The 22,826-nt window shown below is 39.9% G+C and overlaps 1 protein-coding gene across 1 annotated transcript in view; it reads left to right on the forward strand.

Moving 5' to 3' along the window:
- The first annotated feature begins 409 nt into the window (after positions 1 to 409).
- RUNX2 (runt related transcription factor 2) overlaps positions 410 to 22,826 on the forward strand; it is a 119,595-nt gene continuing 97,178 nt past the window's right edge. The window contains exons 1-3 of the mRNA XM_015572160.1: positions 410 to 511; positions 7,558 to 7,714; positions 13,498 to 13,602. Coding sequence (XP_015427646.1) covers positions 410 to 511; positions 7,558 to 7,714; positions 13,498 to 13,602 — 364 coding nt within the window. The remainder of the gene's footprint in view (positions 512 to 7,557; positions 7,715 to 13,497; positions 13,603 to 22,826) is intronic.

The raw sequence follows: 22,826 nt of genomic DNA on the forward strand, positions 1-22,826 counted from the left end.
GAGATGCCTTCCGTTGACCAGCCTTGAAATCGGAGGTGAAATTTTGCGGATTTGTCTTATTACTGCTAAAGGACTGGGATCCCGAAGCTCCCTCCGGGTTCTGTAAGGTCGTGGGAGGCTCGGGCGGGTGGCCTGGGCGCAGAGGGAGTGATCCCGGGGTTTGGGAGCGCCCTCCGCGGCCTCCTCCGCCGCCGGGCCGTTAGTTGGAGGGCGGGTGTCCGAAGCGGGTGTCGCCGGCCTCGGCTCGGCAGGTTGAGGGTGTAGGGTCCAGAACAGTAGCCTGATGGGTGTCAATAAAGCGACCCGGATGGCTAAGGCAGCCCTCGCCTGGGGGAGACGCGGAGCCCCCAGGGCGGAGCTGGGTGGAAGGGAAGCGGGTCCCTGGGCAGTCGCGGGACTAGACGCCGGGATGGAGGGGGCCGTGGAGCCATCCACGGAGAACAGCCTCCGAAAGCCGCTTCTGGCCCCATCTAGCCTGGACCCTTGGGCTCTGGGATCGAAGGAGAGCAGGGTAGCAAGGGCATGGGGTAAAGGGAAAAGAGGAGGAATCATGCCAGATTCTTCACTCTGGACCCTGGGGCCAAACTCCCAAGGGCCACTGGCAGTTCCCCGTTGTTGATTCGCCCCCATCCTCCCCCGTCCCCCCAGGCATCCGTTCAGATTCCATGTGTGGGTGGGGTGGAAAGAGAGGAGTCCAGGTCAATTAGAGCTGGTTATCTCCCTAGGTCTTATATCAGAACAGAATTCAGGATGGACTGTTATGGAAAGGGGATGCTGCATTCTGGGGCAAGTTCCATTTTGCACTTGGCTCAAGAAATGTATGTGTGTGTGTTTTTAACCGTCCCATTTCTCCTTTTATAAACCACCCATTTTTGTAGGTTGTTTTCTTCTTGAAACACAAAAAGCTCAGAATATTGTAGAAATTTAAATTTCTGTACAAGAGATATCTTCTACAATGTTCGTCGTCCAAGGGCCCAGAATTTTCTAATTAGCCTTTATTTCCAGCCCTCTTCCCCCCCCCCAAAAAAAACCCCAAACACACACACACACAAAAACCTGTCTAATAAGCATATATATATATTGTCTCCACAATGCCACAAGTCAGGGTATGTGAAAATTTAAGGATAAGTGCCTGCATTTTTAAAGATAACATTTAGATGTTTGATGGTCTGCATTCCGTTTGTTCTGCTAAACGTGTTTAAGTATAGCTATTTTGAACTATTCTTTCATATTTATGGTGCTGAATTGATTTTTGAACTTGAGTATTTTAGATAAAAGGATGTTTTTGGCATACAGATAGGATGCAATTTAGTTTGACCTGTTCTCAGATTTTGGTTGCACTTAGGGCTCTGTGCCACCACCTTTTAAAAATTACTTTTGAAAAGAAATTGCTTTCTTTGCTATTAATCATATTTATTGTTAATTAGGGTGATTTTACTTGTAACCAGCAAACAAAGCCATAGTTAACACATGACCATACTAAAGGAAATATTAAATACATATTAACTAAAAAAGAAATTGAGTTAACCTAAAACGTGAACGCACATACCTGTGCTTAACAGAATTCAAATAGTAGGTGATAGCTGAGATCCTCTTAATATAGAAGTTTTGTCTCTGCTGAAAAGGAGGTGTAGATATTTGGAACATCCAGATATAGACAACAATTTCTGTTTCCATCAGAATGTTAGTAACAATAGACTCTCTTTACCTTTTTTTTTGAGGTAAGAGCCTGTGAGCAGTAGGCTTTCTACACTTGCAACAAAAGCAAATACATCTGTAATGAAGAAATAATATGAGGAAATTTTAAAAGTGATGAGAACAATTTGGCTATGATAGAGCCATATACAAAGTAAATTATGGTGTTATTGGGTAGATAACAGACAGGTAAATACTCTATCTTAAAACACACAGAGAACTGAATTGTTGAGAAATCTGATATTCAGATCAATACAATATTTATTGAGCCTGTATTTTATGTCTGTGATACTGAGCTCACCACTGTAGAGAATCAGAAATGAATTCAATGAACTGTGTCTTGATATGTTCATTTAAAATAGTGCTTCAAAGTGATATTAACAACGTATTGTATTAAGTAATGTGTTAGTGTTGTCCATCTGATCTTGTTCAGGGATTATATAAGAATACTTAATTTGTTGATACTCAACTCCAGCATACTTTAAAATATGTCAAGTTGTTTATCAGCATTGTATTTTTAACAAAGTTCTGCAGTTTTGAAAAGTTCAGCCCTCCCAGGTGTCAAGGAAATGGAAATAAATATTTTTAACATTTCTTTCAGGTGTATCTCACCGAAAGCTTAAAATAGTTAAGACATTCTATTAGAGGGTCCCAGGCCTTTCTGTCCTTGAAATTCTAGTGACAAAAAAGCAGATTGCAAATTCATCACTTTAGTTAGTGGTCAGATAGAAAAAGAGAGAGTACGTCAGCCCTGCATCCAGTAGCACCCTTGTAGTTAGGGGTCTGTCAGCATTTCCACTATGAAGCCCGGTGTTCAGGGTTCATAACTCAGTTGCTTTAAATAGCTTCAAGCTGAAACACTATGCAGAAATTTTAAGTCCAGATGTATATTTTAAAACTATAGTAAGCGCACAGTTACTGCGCTGTTTTAAGTTAGAGAACATTGCACTATATATTTACCAGTATCATATGTTTTTCTGGCAATGTTAAAGAAAACGCATTTTTAGATGTATGATCTATTACTCATAGTTAATTCTGTATGCTTAATGATAGCTTTCAGTATTTGTCATAAGTAGGGTTTCAAAATGATGGGGCAATTTCTAGCTGAAAATAATTTTTTTTGACATAATTGGCCTATTTTCAGAACCAAATATGCAACTAATAAACAGTTGACACTAGTGAGTTGTATTTTCCTTATATATTTAATGATCAGATTTTTATGTTTGTGTCTTTTTAATATAAATATACCTAAACAAAGAAAAACAGGTTATTAAACCGGTTAATACCTTATTATGCCTACCATGGACCGTTATGCAAAATTCTATAAATCACAATAGATTTCAAGTTGTGCGAAGATAGACAAATTTTTGTGTTATGCCTTTAAATACAATCCAATTACTTAAAGTTAAAAATGTTAGGCTTGAATATATGAAACTTATTGGTAAAGTAATTGAAATAAAAACTTTCAGATGGAAAACAAATATTAAAAAAATGTTAGGAAACTTACATTTGAAAACAGGCATGATAAGATATCTTTCATTATATTTTCCCTTTGTCATTGCTGTGTTCGTATCCTTTCAAAAAATTTCCAGAATATCCATTGTTAGATGATCTAAACCAGCTTAAAACATGGCACATATATTCCTGGTTTAAATTGGAATAATTTTAATCAATTTCCTCTTTGACAAATATTTTAAAAATTATGAAATGATACTTTATATTGTATTTACTTTTTTTTCTCTACAATTCAATGGTTGTTCCTAAATTCTAGGTTAAACTTGAAAAATTAACTGTAATATTTGTGAAAGTTTTTGATAGTTTATTTAAAGTTATCTTTAGATAATTACCATAGGATTAAAATTTTTCTTGTTGCAACTATTTCCTTACCTTGCTTTTTATTCCAAAGAAAGATTTAATCAGATTCTATCTTGAAAAACAATTATATTTCAATTTTCCTGCAAGTACAACATGCCAGATCATATTGGTCTGTAAGAGTAATTGATTAGTTAAGACTAGACTTCTGTTCATGGAAATGTAATGGGCAATTTTTATTTCCGTATAATAAGACCACAAAAACAATTTTAAGAGTCTGAGTTAATTCTCCATTGCTCCTCTTTCAGAGTAATTTACAGATTTAGTCATAAGGAATCTTATACAAAATTTCAGTAGTGTTTTCTAGAGTTAAAGAAATACCCTTTATTTTGTACAAGCTGCATATCATGTGATTTAAATACTGGTTATAGTGAGGTGTGCTAAATAAAGGAACTTCTTTCTCAAGTCTGAAATGTCAGGACGTAAAATTACTTCTCTTTCCCATGAAGTTTCTTAAATTTGTAGAATTTATGTTTTAAAAACACTTAAAAATGTAGTTGTTAAGGTTTCATCACAAATTATTCTTTGTAGAACAGAACTTTTGTATTGGGTAGCACGGAAATAAATTTTAATGTGTGCTTACTCCTAACTGGTTAAGGAGCAATTTTTGTCTGCTCTCTCTCTGCCCCTTAAAATGTTTTCCATTGCTTGGGTTTGGTACAGATGAAATGTGCAAAAATTTCTTGATTCTTTTGGTTTTCTTTTAGATAAACATAGTTGAAAATCTTCAAGGGAAACTTTTTAGCTTCAGAAATCTACTATAAAAAAATCTCAAACATATAATTTCGCTTCTGACTGATATAAACTCAAATACAGTACTCCCTTCCCCCTTTTCCCCTCAGAAAAACATTAGCCAATGTGATTTGGTAGCGTATATAGCAGAAAAAAATAACCCAACATATTTAACCATTAAAATAGAGTTCAGCCATAACAGGAAAAGTTGTCACTATATCATTTTAGTTAGCATTTTTTTTTTTTTAGGCCAAGTTCTAAGCCTCATAGAAGGCTCACAATTTGTGATTACCTATTTGTTTTCTTATTAAATATAATACGTAAGACATACCAGTATTTAATATGGTCATTATTATGCTGCTTAAGCAAAGTAAAATGGATTTATGTATTTCACTCTTAGGGATCTGTTCTTTCATATTTTCCCATATTGAATCAATTTTCCTTTTCTTCTAACTTAAAAAAAACACAAAACCCATTATGTTAAAAATATGCAGTAAAATAATAATGTCCCAGAGCTCTTGAAAATCTTCATATTGGGGCAGATTTCCTTACTTTCTTCTGAAATTTAGCCAGACTGGAGTGAAACCCGTCAGCAGTTATCCTTTATCTTTCAACAGCAACAAAAAGCATCCCAGGACATGAAGAATTACATATTCAATAGAATCCTTTAAGGATGCTCATAAGTAAAAGCCTGTATTTACCACATAGCAGACTTGGAATAGAAGTGAGCCTCCTCATCTTACAAAAAGTACATCATTATAATTACACTCTATACTTATGTAGTTTCTTCTACATTTTACAGACTTAAAAAAGTTATTTCCAATTTATATTGGAAAACTGTGGTTCCTGGAGATGAAGTGACTTGTATGAGATCATAGCAGAGGTGGGAAAAAAGTGGGGCCTCTTGAGTTTTGGTGCATTCATTCTCTTCTAAACAGTACAACTTTTCTGCCTTCATTAATACACTTACTGGTTCCATATTTACTTTGACATAGAATGCCACACACACAGCAGGTGTTAAAACGCAATATGCGGAGTGTAAAAAATGTCAAACATCGAGATGAATCCTGGCAAACATAGTCAATTATTTCGGTATTTTCAAAATGTTCACATTTTTGGCATTGTGAGTTTGAAAAATTGAAAAACACATTGCCCCCATCAGCAATACAGCATTACCTAGAGAGTCGGTAGCCACTTGAGGCACTAGATCAAGTATGCAGGGAGGAAGTCGTGTTCTCAAGGCATTTACCCTTGGTCAGGGAATCTTCTCAGATCGAAGAGAGTAACCATACACTGTGAGTAAAGGATCTTTGGCATGATTCCCCCTCCCCTGGGATGGAAAAAGTTGTCAGAAAACTAGTTTCGAGCAAGGGCACTTTGCCTCTAGTGAGGCATGCTGACTCAACCTTTAACTGGGTCTCTCAGAGTTTTACCGGGTAGCCTCACAGACTATTGGCTGTGGGACATGATGCTTTTTTTTTGGTGCTCTTTAATTTGTTTATTTCAAAGATATTTATCAAACACTTACTATTTGCCAAGCAGTTTTGGGAATTGGGCATATAGTACTGGACAAGACAGATAAAGGCCCTTCCCTCTTGTAGTTTTCAAACTAATATAAATCTGGACTTCTAGGAGCGAGTCTCACAGTTTGGGGCTAGTGTATGAAAAGGAGTAGAAAAATTATTAATATATGCACATTGAAATGAGGATCATTTGAGCACAGTGGAATGCTGTGGAAGTGGGCTTTGTGATTTAAGGAAAGCTCTAGGATTTTAAACTAAATAACAAAGTGCTAAAGAAAGAATGGGATTGAAAAATAGCCTAAGAAAAAAGTATGTGTAAAAATATATATTGACAAGTTTTGTTTTGTTTTGTTTTGTTATGTTTGTCCTCCACCCGCACCTCCCGGGCTGAAGCAGAGGATAGAGTAAAGGAGTTTTGGGTTAGGTTCATGGGTAGGGGAGGTTAAGCCCCAGAGTATAGTTACAGTGTCTCTTTTATCATAGTCTGAGAAATCTGCTTTGATGAGAGCAAGTACAAGTTGTATTGGGAGCAGGGAATTAAATGCTTAGGTTTGCCCTTACAGAAATCTTGACAAAAGAGGGAGTAGCTCTAAAAGTAGGAGAATAGAGGAATGGGATATTTGCCAAAGAGGCAAGCACATATGGATGTTAATGTCAGAGAGTGAGGAAGAGATGGAAATAATCTGAATATAGGATCCTGGAAGTTAGTTGAGAGAAAGGGCATCATCAAAGGTCAGTGTCCGGGTAATGGATTAAGAGTATTGTGTTTTATACGTGACAGCAAGGGCTCCGCGCCAGCACTCCCTTACCAGGCTCCGTGTTAATCCGAGGCCCCCATTTGGAAGTTAGCTGACCCTGGTTAAAAGTGGGATCCCTCGCCTTGGAGCAGTGAAAATGTTTATTAGCCTCAAAGACTGATTATGCTGGGTCCTTATTTGCCTGATTAATCTGCCTAAGGTTAACTGTTGAAGGTTAAGGAGGCGAATGTGTCATTCCAAGATGTCAGATGGGAAAAAGACAGAACAGAAGTGTTCTTTTCCGTGTACACCACTCATTGGTCAGTCATCGTTATCAGCCTGTTTTACTTCTTTATGCGGGACCTAGACTTTTTGCTTCTTAGTGACTTTGTCTATCCCACCGAATCCTAGCAGAGTGGACATTTAGTAACTATTTGCAGTATGATTAACAGCAAGTACATCTAACCCCAAGTCAGGAGATGAAATGTAGTCCTGGATACCACACCATGGTTAGGCTCCCATATAGTCAGGAGCCCCAAGGTTTCACCTAAATGTCATCTCCCATAGGGCCGACTAGACTTTCCTTTTTAGCCTGTGACCGGGATGAGACCACACCTCAGGCTGCTCCTGGCTGCAGACAGGCGGTGCCTTGATGTGCACAAAGCAATCTGCAGATGGGGCATCAGCCTGCCTTCTGTGGCATAATTCCTATGGACAACCTAACATGGGGATTCAATAAAAATGTACATACATTCGGTGAAGAATGCAACAACAAATGAAGGAAACCCTTGCCTGCCTTTGAAATGGGTGGACCCTGCAACATTGGTCTGTTTGAAGTGGCATCCTAACCCATATGCAGATGCTTCATTTCTGTCTGCCATTACTGGACAAGAGCACTAAGTCCTGATAAAACACATCATTCGCCATGAGCATATCTTCTCAGTTTTTAAGCTTTCCTGATGTGCCATTATTGCTGCTGTGTTTCCTATTTTATGTAGGTGGTAGCCCTTGGAGAGGTACCAGATGGGACTGTGGTTACTGTCATGGCGGGTAACGATGAAAATTATTCTGCTGAGCTCCGAAATGCCTCTGCTGTGATGAAAAACCAAGTAGCAAGGTTCAACGATCTGAGATTTGTGGGCCGGAGTGGACGAGGTAGGTCTCTGTTTTTTAATATTAGTAATGGAATAAGCACATTAGGATCCTCTGGTGACATGTGGACCAGTCTGTATACAGATCAGCACCCTCTTCTACTGAACTGAGTTACTGAAGGTTTTAACTTAAATATGTCCAGATGAAGTGGAGTGTTTTTCTGAGTACTCAGGCCTTTTTCATTTGTTTTATGATATTGAATATTCAAACAGGGTTCTCAGAGAACTCTTTCCTAATTTCATTGGGTGTGAGCACATAAGGTGGAGAGAAGAACAGTTGGAGGTTCAAGCTATGAATTATGAGGAGCCAAATAACTGAGTAAATTTAGTGGCAAAGGGGAAAGAAAAAGGAATGCTTTGGATCAATTTCCTCATAATATCACTTTTGCTCTAAGTGGTAGCAAGGACAGTTGGTATGCTGCACTTCACTTATCACACATGCTACCTCTGTTTGAGTTAATTTATTCTTATGATAAAACTCTTCAAAAATCATAGTTTTTTTTAAACAAAAGGCTTTTCATTTGAATAAATGAATAATGTGTTACTTGTGTTAGAATGACTATACAGTCGCCTAGGCAGATGAATGATCAGGACTTGAAATATTTCCACATTATTTAAGGGTCTACACCATCTGAATGCTAATATTCAGATGGTAGGAATCCTTTAAAAAGATCATAAAATAGAAAATAATCCCTTTTAGGTTTTTTATAGCTATTTTATAGGAATGTTTTTTAAAAAGTCTCTAAGGAAACTGATTTTTGGCTTTATTTACTTATTGTATAGAGAGACTTTTAATAGTCATTCTTTAGAAGTATTATGTTCATTTATTTATTTTTCGAATCTAATATTTCCATTTTAAGTATTTCAATAATAAGAGAGAAAATAGACCACTTTAGGATTAAGGTGAAATAAATTATAAAGACCTATAGAGTTACTCCAACCCAGGTTTGAATTAGGAAATGAGAAGCATCAATTTTTTAAACCATGTTCAGTAATTGCTCTTTAGTTTGGATCAGATGTCAAATTATTGCCATTGTAAAAACTTGATAAGGGAAATTCAAGCAAAACTGTTTCCGATGAGTAGTTTTAGTTTACTTTCTAGGAACAGGGCCAAGAAGTTGTACTTTTTAACTTAAAATATAATGATGCATGCTAATGAGATACTGTCACTGAAAGTTTGAAATGAAATGAAGCTCAGGTTGTTTGAAATGAAATGAAGCTCAGGGTGTATGGTAGGTAGAATCAAAATTAAAGGGGTTATTTCTGCATCAGGGTTAGTTTACTTTCATTAAAAAAAAGACACTTCCTCTCTCACTATTGACTGATTAGGTGTGAAGTGTGTATGTGTATGTGTTCATTCTTTTTTTTTCTCTCTCTCTTTCAGTTATTGGTGCAGGTCCATAGCACCATTAAGCTTTTTTTTTTTTTCCTAGTAAGAATCAAGAAAGATTTGAACATGATGATATACCTGTATGCTCTGAAGTACATTGTTCTTCTTATGTAATATGATTTTGTTGTTAACTAGAGTAATGAATTTTAGTATCTCAAAGATTGGGCATTGTACTTTTTTTACTTTACAGATTCAAGCTAGTGCTTTCATTTATCTTGCTTTTGTATTATGTAGATGCTGCATAACTTTTCTCTGATCAATTTGAGTAGAAACTATGGCAAAGTGATAGTGTACTTTGTAAACCCTCAACATATTTATTTAAGGAACTTCAAAGAGAAACAAAGGGTGTGCACTGTTTTACTATATTGGCTTTCTGAGTTTTGGCTGGTTTCCCAAATAGCAATTTTTATATTTAAAAAAAAAAAAAAGACAGACTTAACTGCTTGCAGACTTTTCACGCATGGAAGATGAAGAAAGCTTCTTTTGATGAAGTGTAATTATGTCCAAACAGAGCTGACCCCCTCCCCCTATATTTCTTATGATCTTAACTGAAGAAAGTAGGATTTTTCCTTTGAAGCAGCCGGGACTTGGTGGAGGATCTGAAATGCTACAGTCTGCTGCCAGAGGCAGGATGGAGAAATTGGTCCAGACTTGTCTTTGAGACTTAGATGGGGAGTGGGGGGAGCGGGTGGAGAGAGAAAGAAAAATTGATTTATCACTAATAATAGATTTTTATATCACTACATTAACATTATATGAAAGGAAACAGTAATATCGAGCTGAAATGAAGAGTGAAATAGGACAGAGAACATTGATAAGGGATACCACTCTTTGGGGAGAAAAAAAAAAGGTCAGTTTTTCGGTGGCAGGAAGCTCTTTAACCTGCCTGCGTACCTGACCTGCTTTCTAACAGACTCTTTCTAGCTTCCTCTTTGATTTTCACACTTCTGTATTTCTCTTAAGTTATTAAGTCTGGATCAGCACGCTGCTACCACTGTTATTTTCCCCCAGCTATTTAAACATTTCTCTTTTCAGTAGCATTTGAAAAATAACACCAAGTTCCCCAAATTATTATAGTTTTTCTTTCCACTGGTAGAAATAAAAACTCTCAGAAATTGAAAACCAGTTTTGGCTTTATCAAGGCGTCATATCACTACTTACTTTGGCTTTATGGGTTAACTCATGACCACAACTTCTGGAAGTGCTTTGGAATAAAAGTAGAACATCAGTGAAACAGTTAGGAGTGGCTTATGTGTTCTCCTTGTCTTTTGTATTTTAAACAGAAGAATGTAAGATGCCTTGGGTCCTTAAGCTTTCTTGGTGTGCATCCTCACTTTGGACATCAAGCATGCTGCTTTTAATTCACAAACATTCTAAAAAGCACGTATGGGATACAGAGCCTGGGACTTTGTCAATTTAGGCTGCAATCCCAGCTTACAGTCTTAGCCCTCCTGCTGACTGTTCCTGACAGCCCCTCAGGTTAGGTTGGAATTGACTTTTAATGGCAGTTCCTATGTTTATTTTAGAAAGAAATATATGAATGATACAGAAAGAGCCTGCGTTTTAAAGTAGGAGCCTGAATTTTTATCATTTATAGAAAGTGATAAAAAGTGGGATTTGGAAAAAGTTTTTTTTAACAGTAAGGAAATAATAAATACTCACATAAACACTTGACTTAGGAAATGTATTATTATTTATAAGGTGGAGAACCAATTACCTAGATGGGTGGTAGTTTCTGGAGCACTACCTTCATGTCCTTCCTGAAGGAGCACAAAGAAGGGGAAAGAGCCTCCTTGATTTTTGTTTTAGTTGTTAAAGTACATCTTGATCCTTAGGATTTGATTTTAGAAGACTGTAGTCATTTCCTCCTCCCAAACCCACTTCTTTTAAAAAGAGGTCTTCATAGAAAACTGGTTCCACTTTTTGGACATTTAGATGCTTTATCCTTACAGAGTGAATTCTGTATTTGGCTTTTGTCCCTCCATGAGGTGTTTCTCTGAATTTGGGATGAGCATCCATGACGTTTAACATCCTATGTAAGTTCCAAAGGTCTCAAATGGAAATATTCTCAGAACCAGTTGAAATAAATTCATGGACAGTAGCTCTAGCAGGTCATTTACAGATGTTAAAGACACTTGGGATATATACGAGTACATCCTCGATATATTGAGATTAGCCAGGGATGACAACTACTTTCCAAGAGATGCAGTTCTGACTCACAACCATTGATAGAACCCAGGATGGCATCTTTTTATGGTTTCATGTAAATTAACTTTCGGGCCTAGGGAGTCCGCCTGTTCACTCCTCCAGACAGATCTCCCCATTGTGTTGAGGTCCTGACCTGGATCCATTGGCTTTCTATTCAACTTTCTAATCTTGATTTCTGTGGGTTTTAAGTTTTCTGTAACTAGTTTAGACTCTTATTCTTCTGGTTAGTTTTAATGTATATAATAAATCCTGTTCTCTAATGAGATAATTAAACCACTTACATCCATGTAACATCCAGTATATAATAATGAGCTATGATATATTAATGACACTAAGAATAGATGCTTTCATCATCTTGGCCAAGATAGGGTGTTAGTAGATTTATACTTACTGTTTCTTGGTCTTATAGAGTATATTGGGACACATGTAGAAATAAATTACCTATTAATTTTTTTTAATGTTTTCTGGCAATGTTAAAAAGAAGAGCATTCATTGTCGGGTATGGAAGAACTAGGTTCAGATTCTGACTTTTTCCACTTATTAGCTGTGTGGGTAAATGACTAAAGCCTCTCTGAGCTTCATTTTTTTTCATATGTGAAAAGAAGGTGATAAATTTAACTGATAGGATCAAATGAGGTCATGTGTATGAACCTGGCACTTCATAGGTTTCTAATCAATATTCATCTTCCCCTTCCTTGCATTCCTGTGTTTTCTTTCTTTTACCCCCCTTCTCCTGGGTATAGAAAAGTATAGCTAAAGAGACTTAAAACTATATATCCTGAGTAACAAATGATGTGTGTCTTAAACATATTTTAGGAACTTATATGGTTTGGGTTGAAAAGAAAACCCATTCACTAGACTTGACAGTCAAAGACCTGTTCCACATTAAGCCTTGTATATAACCTGTTCCATATTAAGCTTTGAAAAGATTGCATTAAACTTTGCATTGATACATATTGTTTCAGATTTGTGTTTTGATTTAATACCCTCAGCTTTCAGTAAAGGGAAAAAACAGTCTCTGACCAAAAAACAAAGCAAAGCAAAATGAGCTTTTTAAAGGTCTGTTCCAGGCCAGGCTAAATGAGTACTCTGGCCTGAGATTGCTGAATGTTTTATTGAGTCACTGTTTCACGCCCACCTTTTCCTGTCTTGTAACAGTTTGCAGTTTTGACTATCTGACATGACTAACCGTTGCAAATCTAACTGATTACAACTGTCAGTGAGTCTGTGTAACAGAGTCTGGTATCCTCTGCTGGAGAAAGAAAGAAGCCCTAATCTGCTACCAAACTTTTCCCTGTCTTTCCCCCTCCATTCATCACTTGTAGTTCATTAATGAGAAACATCAGATGTAATATTTCCATGAAGCACACCCTCTGCTAAAAGCAAAACTTCATATTTATATTGGGAGGTGTCCTGTACATTTAGCAAAAATAAGTCACTGTCAGGGAGTTATTTGAAGATTTAGCAGCAAGGATGTATGTTAGGGGAGGGGTGGGCAGGGAGGATAAAATCTTTGTTCCAGTAATGATGAAATCATCATACCACAGGCACATTAAGGCCCGGACAGGAGACACTGGCTCCTGTTAAAATGATTCCCATAAGAACCTTCCTCTTTCATCTTCTTATTGTAGTGCAGTTGAGCAAATGAAATGCTAAAGCCATGTGAAGTAAATAACATAATCAACAGTGATTTACTATTGTTCTCTCAAGGGGTCATGACCTAATCCTAAATAAAGACTTCTAAAATTGTCTGTGCTTGGATGTGTTCCTGATGTTGGAGAAAACTGAAAGGAAGAGAACCTCTTCAAGTGGACCAGGGTTTTTGTTTTCATTACAACTATTGCTACTGAGCAGGTTTTTCTTTTCTTTTCTTTTCTTTCCTTTCTTTCTTTCTTTCTTTCTTTCTTTCTTTCTTTCTCTCTCTCTCTCTCTCTCTCTCTCTCTTTTTAGATTGGAGCTGCCTTGTATAGTACTACAATGAAGATGAAGCTCTCAACACTCAATGAGTTCACTAACTTCCTAGAGTGGCCATCAAAGAGATTCTATCTTAGAATAAGGCGTCTTATTTGTCTTTGTTTCATTACCAACTCAGAGATAACTTAAGTGAAGTTTGGACATCTGTGCTGTTACATTGTCATCAGTATTATCTTTTTATACTCACCATGGATTTTTCTCTTTTACATCTGCAGGCAAGAGTTTCACCTTGACCATAACTGTCTTCACCAATCCTCCCCAAGTAGCCACCTATCACAGAGCTATTAAAGTTACAGTGGATGGACCCCGGGAACCCAGAAGTAAGTCCTTGCCTTCCTGTTGGAAATGGTATTAGAGTTTGCACAGGCCCTTTGAGGAAATGATCCCAAATAAGGTAGTGCTACTTCCATTTAAACGGTTTCTTTGTGAAGTTTGCTATCTGCATGTATTTTTAGTGAGGGACAGTTAGTACAACTTCACAGATAGTAGAAAAAGAAATTATACTCTTAACCTTTGCCACAAAATTGCTAAGGCCTACATAACTTTGAGAAATGAGTAACTATTTTCTAAGAGATTCTACTCATCCACTGTACCCACTAGCCAGGGCAGATCAGACCCATGAGAGCTGAGGAAGAAAATAATAAACTGAAAACTCTTGAGCTTAGTCAAAAAGCACTTGCGTATGTTTCCCATGGTCTAAGAATGTGTTTTAACTTTTTACCTCGCCCACTCAATTCCCTTTATAAAGAGCACACTGCTTAATTACAAAGAATGTATTTGCAAACGATAACTTGCTTGATTGTTACAACACTGTTGTTTGGTCATGTTCTAGTAATTGTTATAGATAGTTTCTTTTAACATATAGAGTCCAACCAGGTTTAAATCCATCTTGGTTTATTTGTCTGTCTGCGCATCCAGAAGGTTTGATTAACCAGCAGCAGTTTAAGGAAGTGCACATAATTCGTTCGGGCTAATATACATTTTCCTCTTAAATCTGAATTGAAACTGGTTTGGTTTCCCCCTCCCCCAAACTGATTTGAACAGACTTGACATAGCAGCATTTAAATGTATTTAGAGATTAGTGATTATTTGCCATATACAACATTAAAAATTCTGTGCCAATGGAAACATCGCATAGGACTCTGCCTTTGATGAGTGAATACATCGGAGACCAAGCCATTGTCTTCAGAGTTTAGTTTGGTTTGTGTGGGGGTACACCTGGCAGAAATATTTGTTATATAACAATACACCTGCCTAGACAGGGAGCGTGGCATCTCCTTTCTTCCCCTAAAACCGAGAGAAAAGGGCTGGTGAATGGTGTGCCTCGGCCCAAGTGGGAGCATACGGTGCCTTCCGTTCCTCCTGCGGCTGTCTCTCTTCACAAAAGCTGACTGCTTGCCTGAACGAGGGAGGTTTCCTGCCTCAGAAGCCAGTCTTTGAGGTTTTTCTTTTCTCCTTTCATGTGTATGGCTTTCTTCCAGGTTCCCAATGTTGGGTCAGTGCTGGCCCTGTCTGTTCAGCTTGAGAAGGTCCTATTAGGCGCTAGCCATACACTTGTCTCCGGCTGCACCAAGTCTCCATGCCTAGGGCCCAGTGGTTACGCAGTGCAGGGGAACAGAACAGAGCAGGGCTGTCTTGCCCGGTTCTGGGCCTTGCCTGACTTTTCTGGACTGCCATAAGTCTGGGGTGATGCCTTACGATGGGAGACATCTTCTAACATTTGATCGAATGAGCCCTTGAGTTCCTGAAAAGGCAGGGACATCCATTTTTAGTAAGGCACAAAGCGGGAGAGTAGTCTTTGAACATTTAGCCCTACAAATACTTATCTTTTAAAGATGTTTCCTGCCGATCTCAGCTGCTTTTCTTAGTTCTTGGAAAAACCATTATAGTGCGTGTGTGTGCATGTGTCTCTGTGTGTGTGTGTGTCTCTGGGTGTGTATCTGTGTGTGTTCATATACTCAAGACTTGATGCTTACAAGCTGATGAGTGAGAGAGGAAACAGGGGAGGTGGGTGCTGCCACATTCTGAAAGATGTGACAAAAGGTAGCATTGGGAAAGTCACTTCTCTTTCAAGTGAGGATAACATGACTTTGTTCCAAAGAGGCTGTTGGCAGTATTAATTAGTCGATGGGCTCAATGCCCTGTAAAGGCAAACAAGTGAGGATTAGGGGTAGCAGCGGTAGATGGCATGTTTGTGACCTGAGATCAAGCTGTGGGTGCTGCTGAGGGTGCTGAGGGTGCGAGGGGGGAGCAGATACAGATCTCGAGTGGCAGACCACTCCCCTAGATCAGCCTGAGTGACATTTCTCCAGAACCAAAAGTATCTGTGAAAATGTGACATCATTTCTCTGACATCATGAGGTGACTAAGTGTCCGGATATAGGGATGGGTCTGGTATCAGTAACATCTTAACCTTACAACCTGGACCTACTGTGCTGGGTTATTTCCTTCTGCCCTACTCTTGGCCACCCTGGGCACTACATATAGTATTGCATGCTTCCCAATATTGTTCTTTAATTTTGAGACTCACAGATGTGAAAAATGACCAAGATTTTCAATTTTTTCAACTGTGAGATGGATTAGTGTGTGTATATAATGTTAAATGATAAAACTTCTAGAACAGCGGTTCTCAACCTGTGGGTCTCAACTTTTGGGGGCCGAACGACCCTTTCACAGGGGTCGCCTAAGACCACCGGAAAACACATATATAATTACATATTGTTTTTGTGATTAATCACTATGCTTTAATTATGTTCAATTTGTAACAATGAAATTGGGGGTCACCACAACATGAGGAACTGTATTAAAGGGTCGCTGCATTAGGAAGGTTGAGAACCACTGTTCTAGAACATGGTTTGGCAAACTTTTTCTCTGAAGTGCCAGATAGTAAATACTTCAGTTCTGCGGCCATATGATCTCTGCTACGAGTACTCACCTCTGCCATTGTAGCTCAAAGGCAGCCTTAGCCAATACATAAATGAATGCTTGTAGCTGTGTTTCAATTAAACTTTATTTATAAAACCAAGCGATGGGTCAGACTTGGCACACAGGTTGTCGTTTGTCAACTCTTGCTCTAGATCAGCGATTTTCAAATAGCATGCTGCAAGAATTTTTAAAACATGCAATACCTGACCTCTTTTCCCTTAGATTGTCAAATAAAAAAATGACAACAGCCAACACAACAATAGCTGTCTGGTGTGAATGAATCAAAATTATACCTTTTTTTGGTCAGATTGGTAAAAACATAATCTATTTTTTGGTGTACCACAGAATTTTAGTAATGTGTGCCATGAGATGAGAAAGGTTGAAAATCGCTGCTCTAGATTTCAGAAAGGATTATTTTATTGACTGTTAACAGAGAAGGGCTATAGAAAAAGGCTTTTATGAGGAGGAAAAAAAAGACAATTAATGCAATTGTTTTAGCCTCCTCTCCCACAAAATTATAATTCTTTAAGTAATGGTTGTCATAGAAATAGTGTACATCTATTTATTACTCTAATGGTTTGAAGTTGAGGATCCTGCACTATTGATTCCTGTAAAGGAATTTCACTCTTTGAAGAGGCTACTTCTGGTAGATCAGCCATTTGAACAAGGACAAGTTCTGGGTTAACTGGCTGGGTCTTTATTCAGCGTAGCTTAGTGATTAAAGGTGTGGGCTTTGGTGTCCAGCTGTCTGGATTGAAATCCCAGCTCCACTTACTAGTTGTACGGTGGTAGGCAAGTTACCCAACTTCTCTTTGCCGCAGTTTGCTCATCTTTTCAAAGGAGAATGCTAATAATAGTATCTTCTCCATCAGTTGCTGTAAAGATGTTAAATGCTGTGGTGCATATAAAATGCGTAGGGCAGTGATTGTCATGTAGTGGGTGCTCACTACGTGTTGGCTTTTATTGCAGCAATTTCCTTCAGTGTCAGGCGTTTGTTGTGAGTTTTGCTTATAGCATGTGTCCAGGAAATAGATACCATCTAGATTCAGTTATCCAGTGAATTATTTTTTTTTCTTGCAGATGGCTTTACTAATTTCTGCTCATTAGTACATGACACTAATAAGTGTTATAAATTGTGTCATGAGCAGGTATCCATGCTGCCTGGAGACAGCTGTGCAGAGCTGATGACTTTGCAGCAAGGCAAAGTCCGAGAGAGGATGCTAGGGCCCCAATGCCCCCTCTGAGGCCCTGGTTATCAACGCATCTGCCAAAACTTGCTTTTCACACAAAAATCAGAACGGTTTTATCCTTCTGTGTTTTCTGTCTCTGGCAGCTGAACCGGCGCTGTCACATCACAAACAACTTCTCTTCTTAATATACACATCTGGCGTTGGCAGTTGGACTCACTTCATAAGAGCACATGATCATCACTCATTACAAGATTAAAAAGTACCCCATGGCATCATTGATGTTTTTTAACTTTGATCTTTCGCAGTTGTGATTCATCTCAGTTATAAAACTTCCCTTTAAAGGAACATAGCCGATGACTTATTAGAACCTTCATCTTAAGTAGCGTAAACATGAAAACGGTGCACATCTTTACAAAATGCCATTTATTTTCTTTGCCAGCTTATCATTTTAAGACATGACATCATACTTAAGATCCCAAATTTGTAAGTCTTGTGTTTAGGCAGGGGGTGTTGACCTCCTGTTGGCAAGTTAGCTCTGAGGAGCAACTGCCGTGTGCTCGCCAGCCGGAGAAGTCCGCAGAGCGGCGGCAGCAGCAGTAATGCATTTGGAGACCTGACCCTTTTACACATCAGTTTCTATTAGGATCCTGTGTTGCATGGATGCAGTGGGTTCCAACTGCGGTCTGATTTAAAGGATTTCTGCCAGAAGGTGAAAACTGGGTTAGCAGTGTCCTATTCTAAGCCGAGGGAAGAGGACGGATGGTAAAGGCGTTGTTTGTTGGCTGTGCAGGGGACGGAAAGATAGGCTGCCTTACACGGTCAGCATCCTTTTACCTCTCTTGCCTCTTTTCCAGTTATCTATTGCTAGATAACACCCATCCCAAGACCTAATGGCTTCAAACAGTAACAACCATTTTATTATTTCTCACCATTCTGTGGGTTGACGGATTCATCTTGGTGGGCGTTCTGAGGTCTCGCTTGGGGTCTTTCATGTGGCTGCGGTAAGATGGTGGCTGATGCTGGAACATTCGCGAAGGCTTGTTCACGTGCCTGGTGCCTTGGTGGGGTGTCTGCAACGATAGGCTTGGCTGGAATGATGGACAGCGGGGCCTTTCTCTTTCCATGTAGTCCTAGAGCCTTTCTCTCTCCCCCTGCCTCTCAGGTGGCCTCTCCATGAGGTATGTCCGGCAACGTCTGACTTCTTACAGGGCTCCCTAAGGTGCAAAAGTGGGGAGATGTCAGGCCTTCCAAAGCCTTCTTAAGGCTCAGAACTATCATGGAGTTACTGCCTTCAGATGCTGGGTAAAGCCAGATACAGGGGCAGCCTAGAGTCAAAGGGAAGAATCCCCACAAAGATGTGAATGATGGGGGCAGAGTTTCATTGAATCTCCAATAACAGCAACTTCCATAAGTGCTTCGATGGCAAATGTCATTGCTGCAACAGGAGAAATAATTGTTTGGAGGTGCCATTCTCTGAAAGGCCTCTTGACTTTTTAATCTGGGTGTCATTTAAAGGTGACTCCAAGTTTCCGTTATAGTAGTAGCTTCATTCTTGATTTGGTAATTATCAGACAAATTACCTTGAGGTGCTTGGTATTAGCAGGTCAGTATCAAGCTTAGCCAGATCAATACTCGTGTGAGAGGAGAACATTAGACATTTGAACATAGGGAGGTTATTAGCTTGCCTGGCAACATGGAAAGCCTGTAGCAGAAGTATTTTAGGAATCCTCAAGTGGACAAGCCCGAGGTTATATACTTTACTAGAGGCCCGGTGCACGAAAATTCATGCACTTGAGGGGAGGAGGGTCCCTCAGCCCTGCCTGCACCCATGAGCCCGGCTTCTGGCTGACTGGCGCTCTCCCTTTGGGAGCGCACTGACCACCAGGGGGCAGCTCCTGCATTGAGCGTCTGCCCCCTGGTGGTCAGTGCGCATCATAGCAACTGGTTGTTCTGCTGTTTGGTTGATTTGCATATTAGCCTTTTATTATATAGGATGTCACCCAGCTTTGAAAATTCTCACTTGCCAGCACACCTTCAAACTGGATACCTAACACAGGTGAGTGGGTTTCTAAGAAATTTGTGTCATGCCCCAAGGAAAGAATTCATAGTTACTCTGACAGAGAGACCAAAGCCAGCATCTGTGAACTTACTGCTGGGTTCCTGCTGTTCATCACTGACCAGCCACCCACTGGGACCTGGAGAAGCCCCGCCTTTTCTTTCCCAGGGACCTGGCTTCTTTCCTGCAGGCGTAGAGTGCAGGGCTGCAGTGCTGTTCTGCTTGCCCCGCTGTGACTTCAGCAGGGCCGACACATAGGTGAGTGAGCGGTTACCGGGAAGTGCGCGGTGATGTTTGTGTATCTAGGACAGCCTCAGCACCCAGCTTCACTCAGCTTGTTGGGCTGAAGGCCCTGCAGCCAGGCTGTGCTCTTTTCCTGTTTGCTTCTCCCCACCTGTGCCCAATTCATCAACGTATTTTTATTTTTTTAGAGAACATTTTATTCTTCCATATTCTCGAGGCACTTCCGCTTGCAGACATTTTACCTCATCAGCTGAAGGTAGCAGACTTAAACAAAGCAGGGTGGTCTGGACATAGCATCGTCTCATTTTCTCTCTTGCTGTTCCACTCAGCTCTGAGACTGTTTTCCAGCCCAGTAAAGGGTGGGGAGAGTGAGGGCTGGGCATGCTCTCTTCCTCATTCCAGACGATGTCAGTGACAGCTCGCTTTCCTCCTGCACTGCTCTGCATCCCAGCTGGGTGAAGGCGAGGCTTCTCATGGTGGCTGGATACCTACCCCATGCCCTTTGTTTGTGCGCCCAGGGTGGGTGCGTGTGTAGAGGTTGGTCACGTGTAAAAGAAGGCAGAGACCATCTAAAATGTGTTGGATGGAGGGATAGCAGGAGAATATTTTTAAGGTTATTTGATACCTCTGGACACAGTTCTTGCATTCACATTCTTGCTGTCTGTGAAGACAATTTGAGAAAAACTTGATAGGCCTTGTACCATACTTGTGATGCCACAGGCCTGAATTTTAGTCCTTAGCCTAAAATTGGAAAAAAAAAAACACAGAAAAAAAGCATTGGAAAAGCCCTGAACTTCTTGACGTGCAGACTTTACTCTGGTTCCATACTGTCTCTGTGCCCAAGGAATGGACGTTGCGGGTAAATGCTGTATGTTGATATTTACAGGACAGCAAATGTAAGCAGCAGCTTGATTGTCATCAATATTAATTATTTGGTCTCTAGTATAGAAAACATTGTTGAAAACCTTTGACTGAAGAGGCTAATAACAGTTAAAAAAAACCTGCCCCCCTTTTCCCTTTCTTTAAGGAGAATGGAGAAGGGGGGGTCAGAGCTCTGGTGGAGGTTAGGTCTGGTGGTCGGTGGAATGTGCTCTTGAGAAGAGCAGTTTTTAATCTCTTTCAGTACTTTTGGTTGTTGACTGCCTGTCAGGAGCTGGGAAGATGGCCAAGAAGGAAATGACACATCGAGAGGCATTTTCTTGTGTTGTGCAACAGTCTGGATCTGATGCAAGGATATATGGCCTGTTTACACATTCCTTCGCGAGCAGACTGCATGGCAGTAATTTAATTCAGCAGCACATGGCATGCTGTAGCAAGGAGCTGTGGCCCTCACATCCTTTCATGGCAAATTAGCACAGCCGTTAAAACATGCTCGTGGCCCTCCTTTGCACTCTCCCCTGGCTCCCCGGTTCTGAATGTGCTTTCTCATTGTATTGGACTTGTGTTAACAAGGAGCCCTGGCTTTTACAATAAGAGCACACTTTCCACATGCATGCGTTCCAGCTGATAGATTTACTCTAAATATAGCCCGGCAGCTTTTCCAGCCGTGTGTGTTCTCTGAAAACACACGTATACTCAATCCAAATGTTTGTACCTTGGTGTCGTCAGAAAGCATTCATTCTTTTTTTAAAATATATTATTGATGTTTTTACAGAGAGGAAGGGAGAGGGATAGAGTTAGAAACATCGATCAGCTGCCTTCTGCATACTCCCCACTGGGGATGTGCCCGCAACCAAGGTACATGCCCTTGCCTGGAATCGAACCTGGGACCCTTCAGTCCGCAGGCCGATGCTCTATCCACTGAGCCAAACCAGTCAGGGTGAAAGCATTCATTCTTAAAACAGTGTTAGGGACTTGAGAGATCTGTTTGTTTGTTTACTTATTTATTCATTTGAAAATAAAATTTCCTTCCCCAAAGAGATCATTTCTGCTAGCTCTCTGAACTACTTTGCTTCTATTTTGTTTGTCCTGAAGCATTTTCTTCAAGGACTGGACCAGAGGCGAATAGGATATACTTAGAAATAACAGAGAAAAGGGATTCATTGCGTTGCTCTTCCTCTTTGCACTGTTCCTACCCAGCATATTTATGGGATACACGAGGATGTCAACGAAAGCACATCTTTGGTCTTCACATAAAATCTCAAAAGTTTTGTAGAAAATAATTGCTCGTGCTTTTTGAGTAACTTTTGGAAATGAAGAGAGTGCATAGAAGCTGTTTAGATGGAAGATACTAGTTTAAGGTCATATGCAGCAGTTTGAGTAGGAGACAGCATTTGGGATGTGTGCTGAAATAGCAAAGGAAGGGCTCTCTGTTCCTCTCCAACTTTCCCTGCCATTGTGCAAGGGTGGTTAAAATCTACGTGCTAGTAAACACAAGCACAGCATTATAATTTAGGATAAGGGCTTAAATCCAAGGACCCCTAGAAAAGCTAACTCAGACTTCAGGTCATAGTCAGGTAAAAATAAGTCACCTAGAATCCTTTCTTGGGGCCCGGTTGGGGAGATAAAAGGACAGGGAAGTCCTGGGCACCAGAAGGTGAACAGTAAGTCAGGCGTGCAGGGAGGGCTCTTGCTGGCCTTGAGGGCAGTCTTTGCCAACCACGGGCATCACAGCGTTCCTGCAGGTCGGCCATAGCCGTGTGGGGTCCTGATGCTTTTCGGAGCTGGTGCACTACTAAGAGCACAGGATATAATTTCACGTGTCAATTTTTGGTTTTCATATTCCTGTATTTCCCTCTTTTTGCTAATAGTTGCTTTTTACTGAGTATTTCTTACCCAGCTTTGCCCTAGATATGGGCCAGCTTTCTTCTCTGCTGGTTTGAAAATTATTTATCGTAATAAAATTAGTCATGATCTCTGCCCACCTCTGGAATAATTTAGCATCTCTTAAAGCATCATCTAACCCTCTCTTCTAATGTTCTGGTCTTATATGGTCATCCTTGTTTTTCTACAGGCCCTGGACTAGGCATCACCACTGTTCAAACTGTTTATTTGCTCTTTGTCTGTATGCTGATTGAGTTATTTGCTCACTGTTCCTTCTTGCACCTCAGTTCTTCTTTCAGGAGGCAGTTTTCTTTCTCTTGAGGTAGATCCTTCGGTGGTTCTCCAGTAAGAGCCTGTTAGTGTAGTC

This window comes from Myotis davidii, unplaced genomic scaffold (genome assembly GCF_000327345.1).
Source record: "Myotis davidii unplaced genomic scaffold, ASM32734v1 scaffold167, whole genome shotgun sequence".
NCBI classification, from domain to species: Eukaryota; Metazoa; Chordata; class Mammalia; order Chiroptera; family Vespertilionidae; genus Myotis; species Myotis davidii.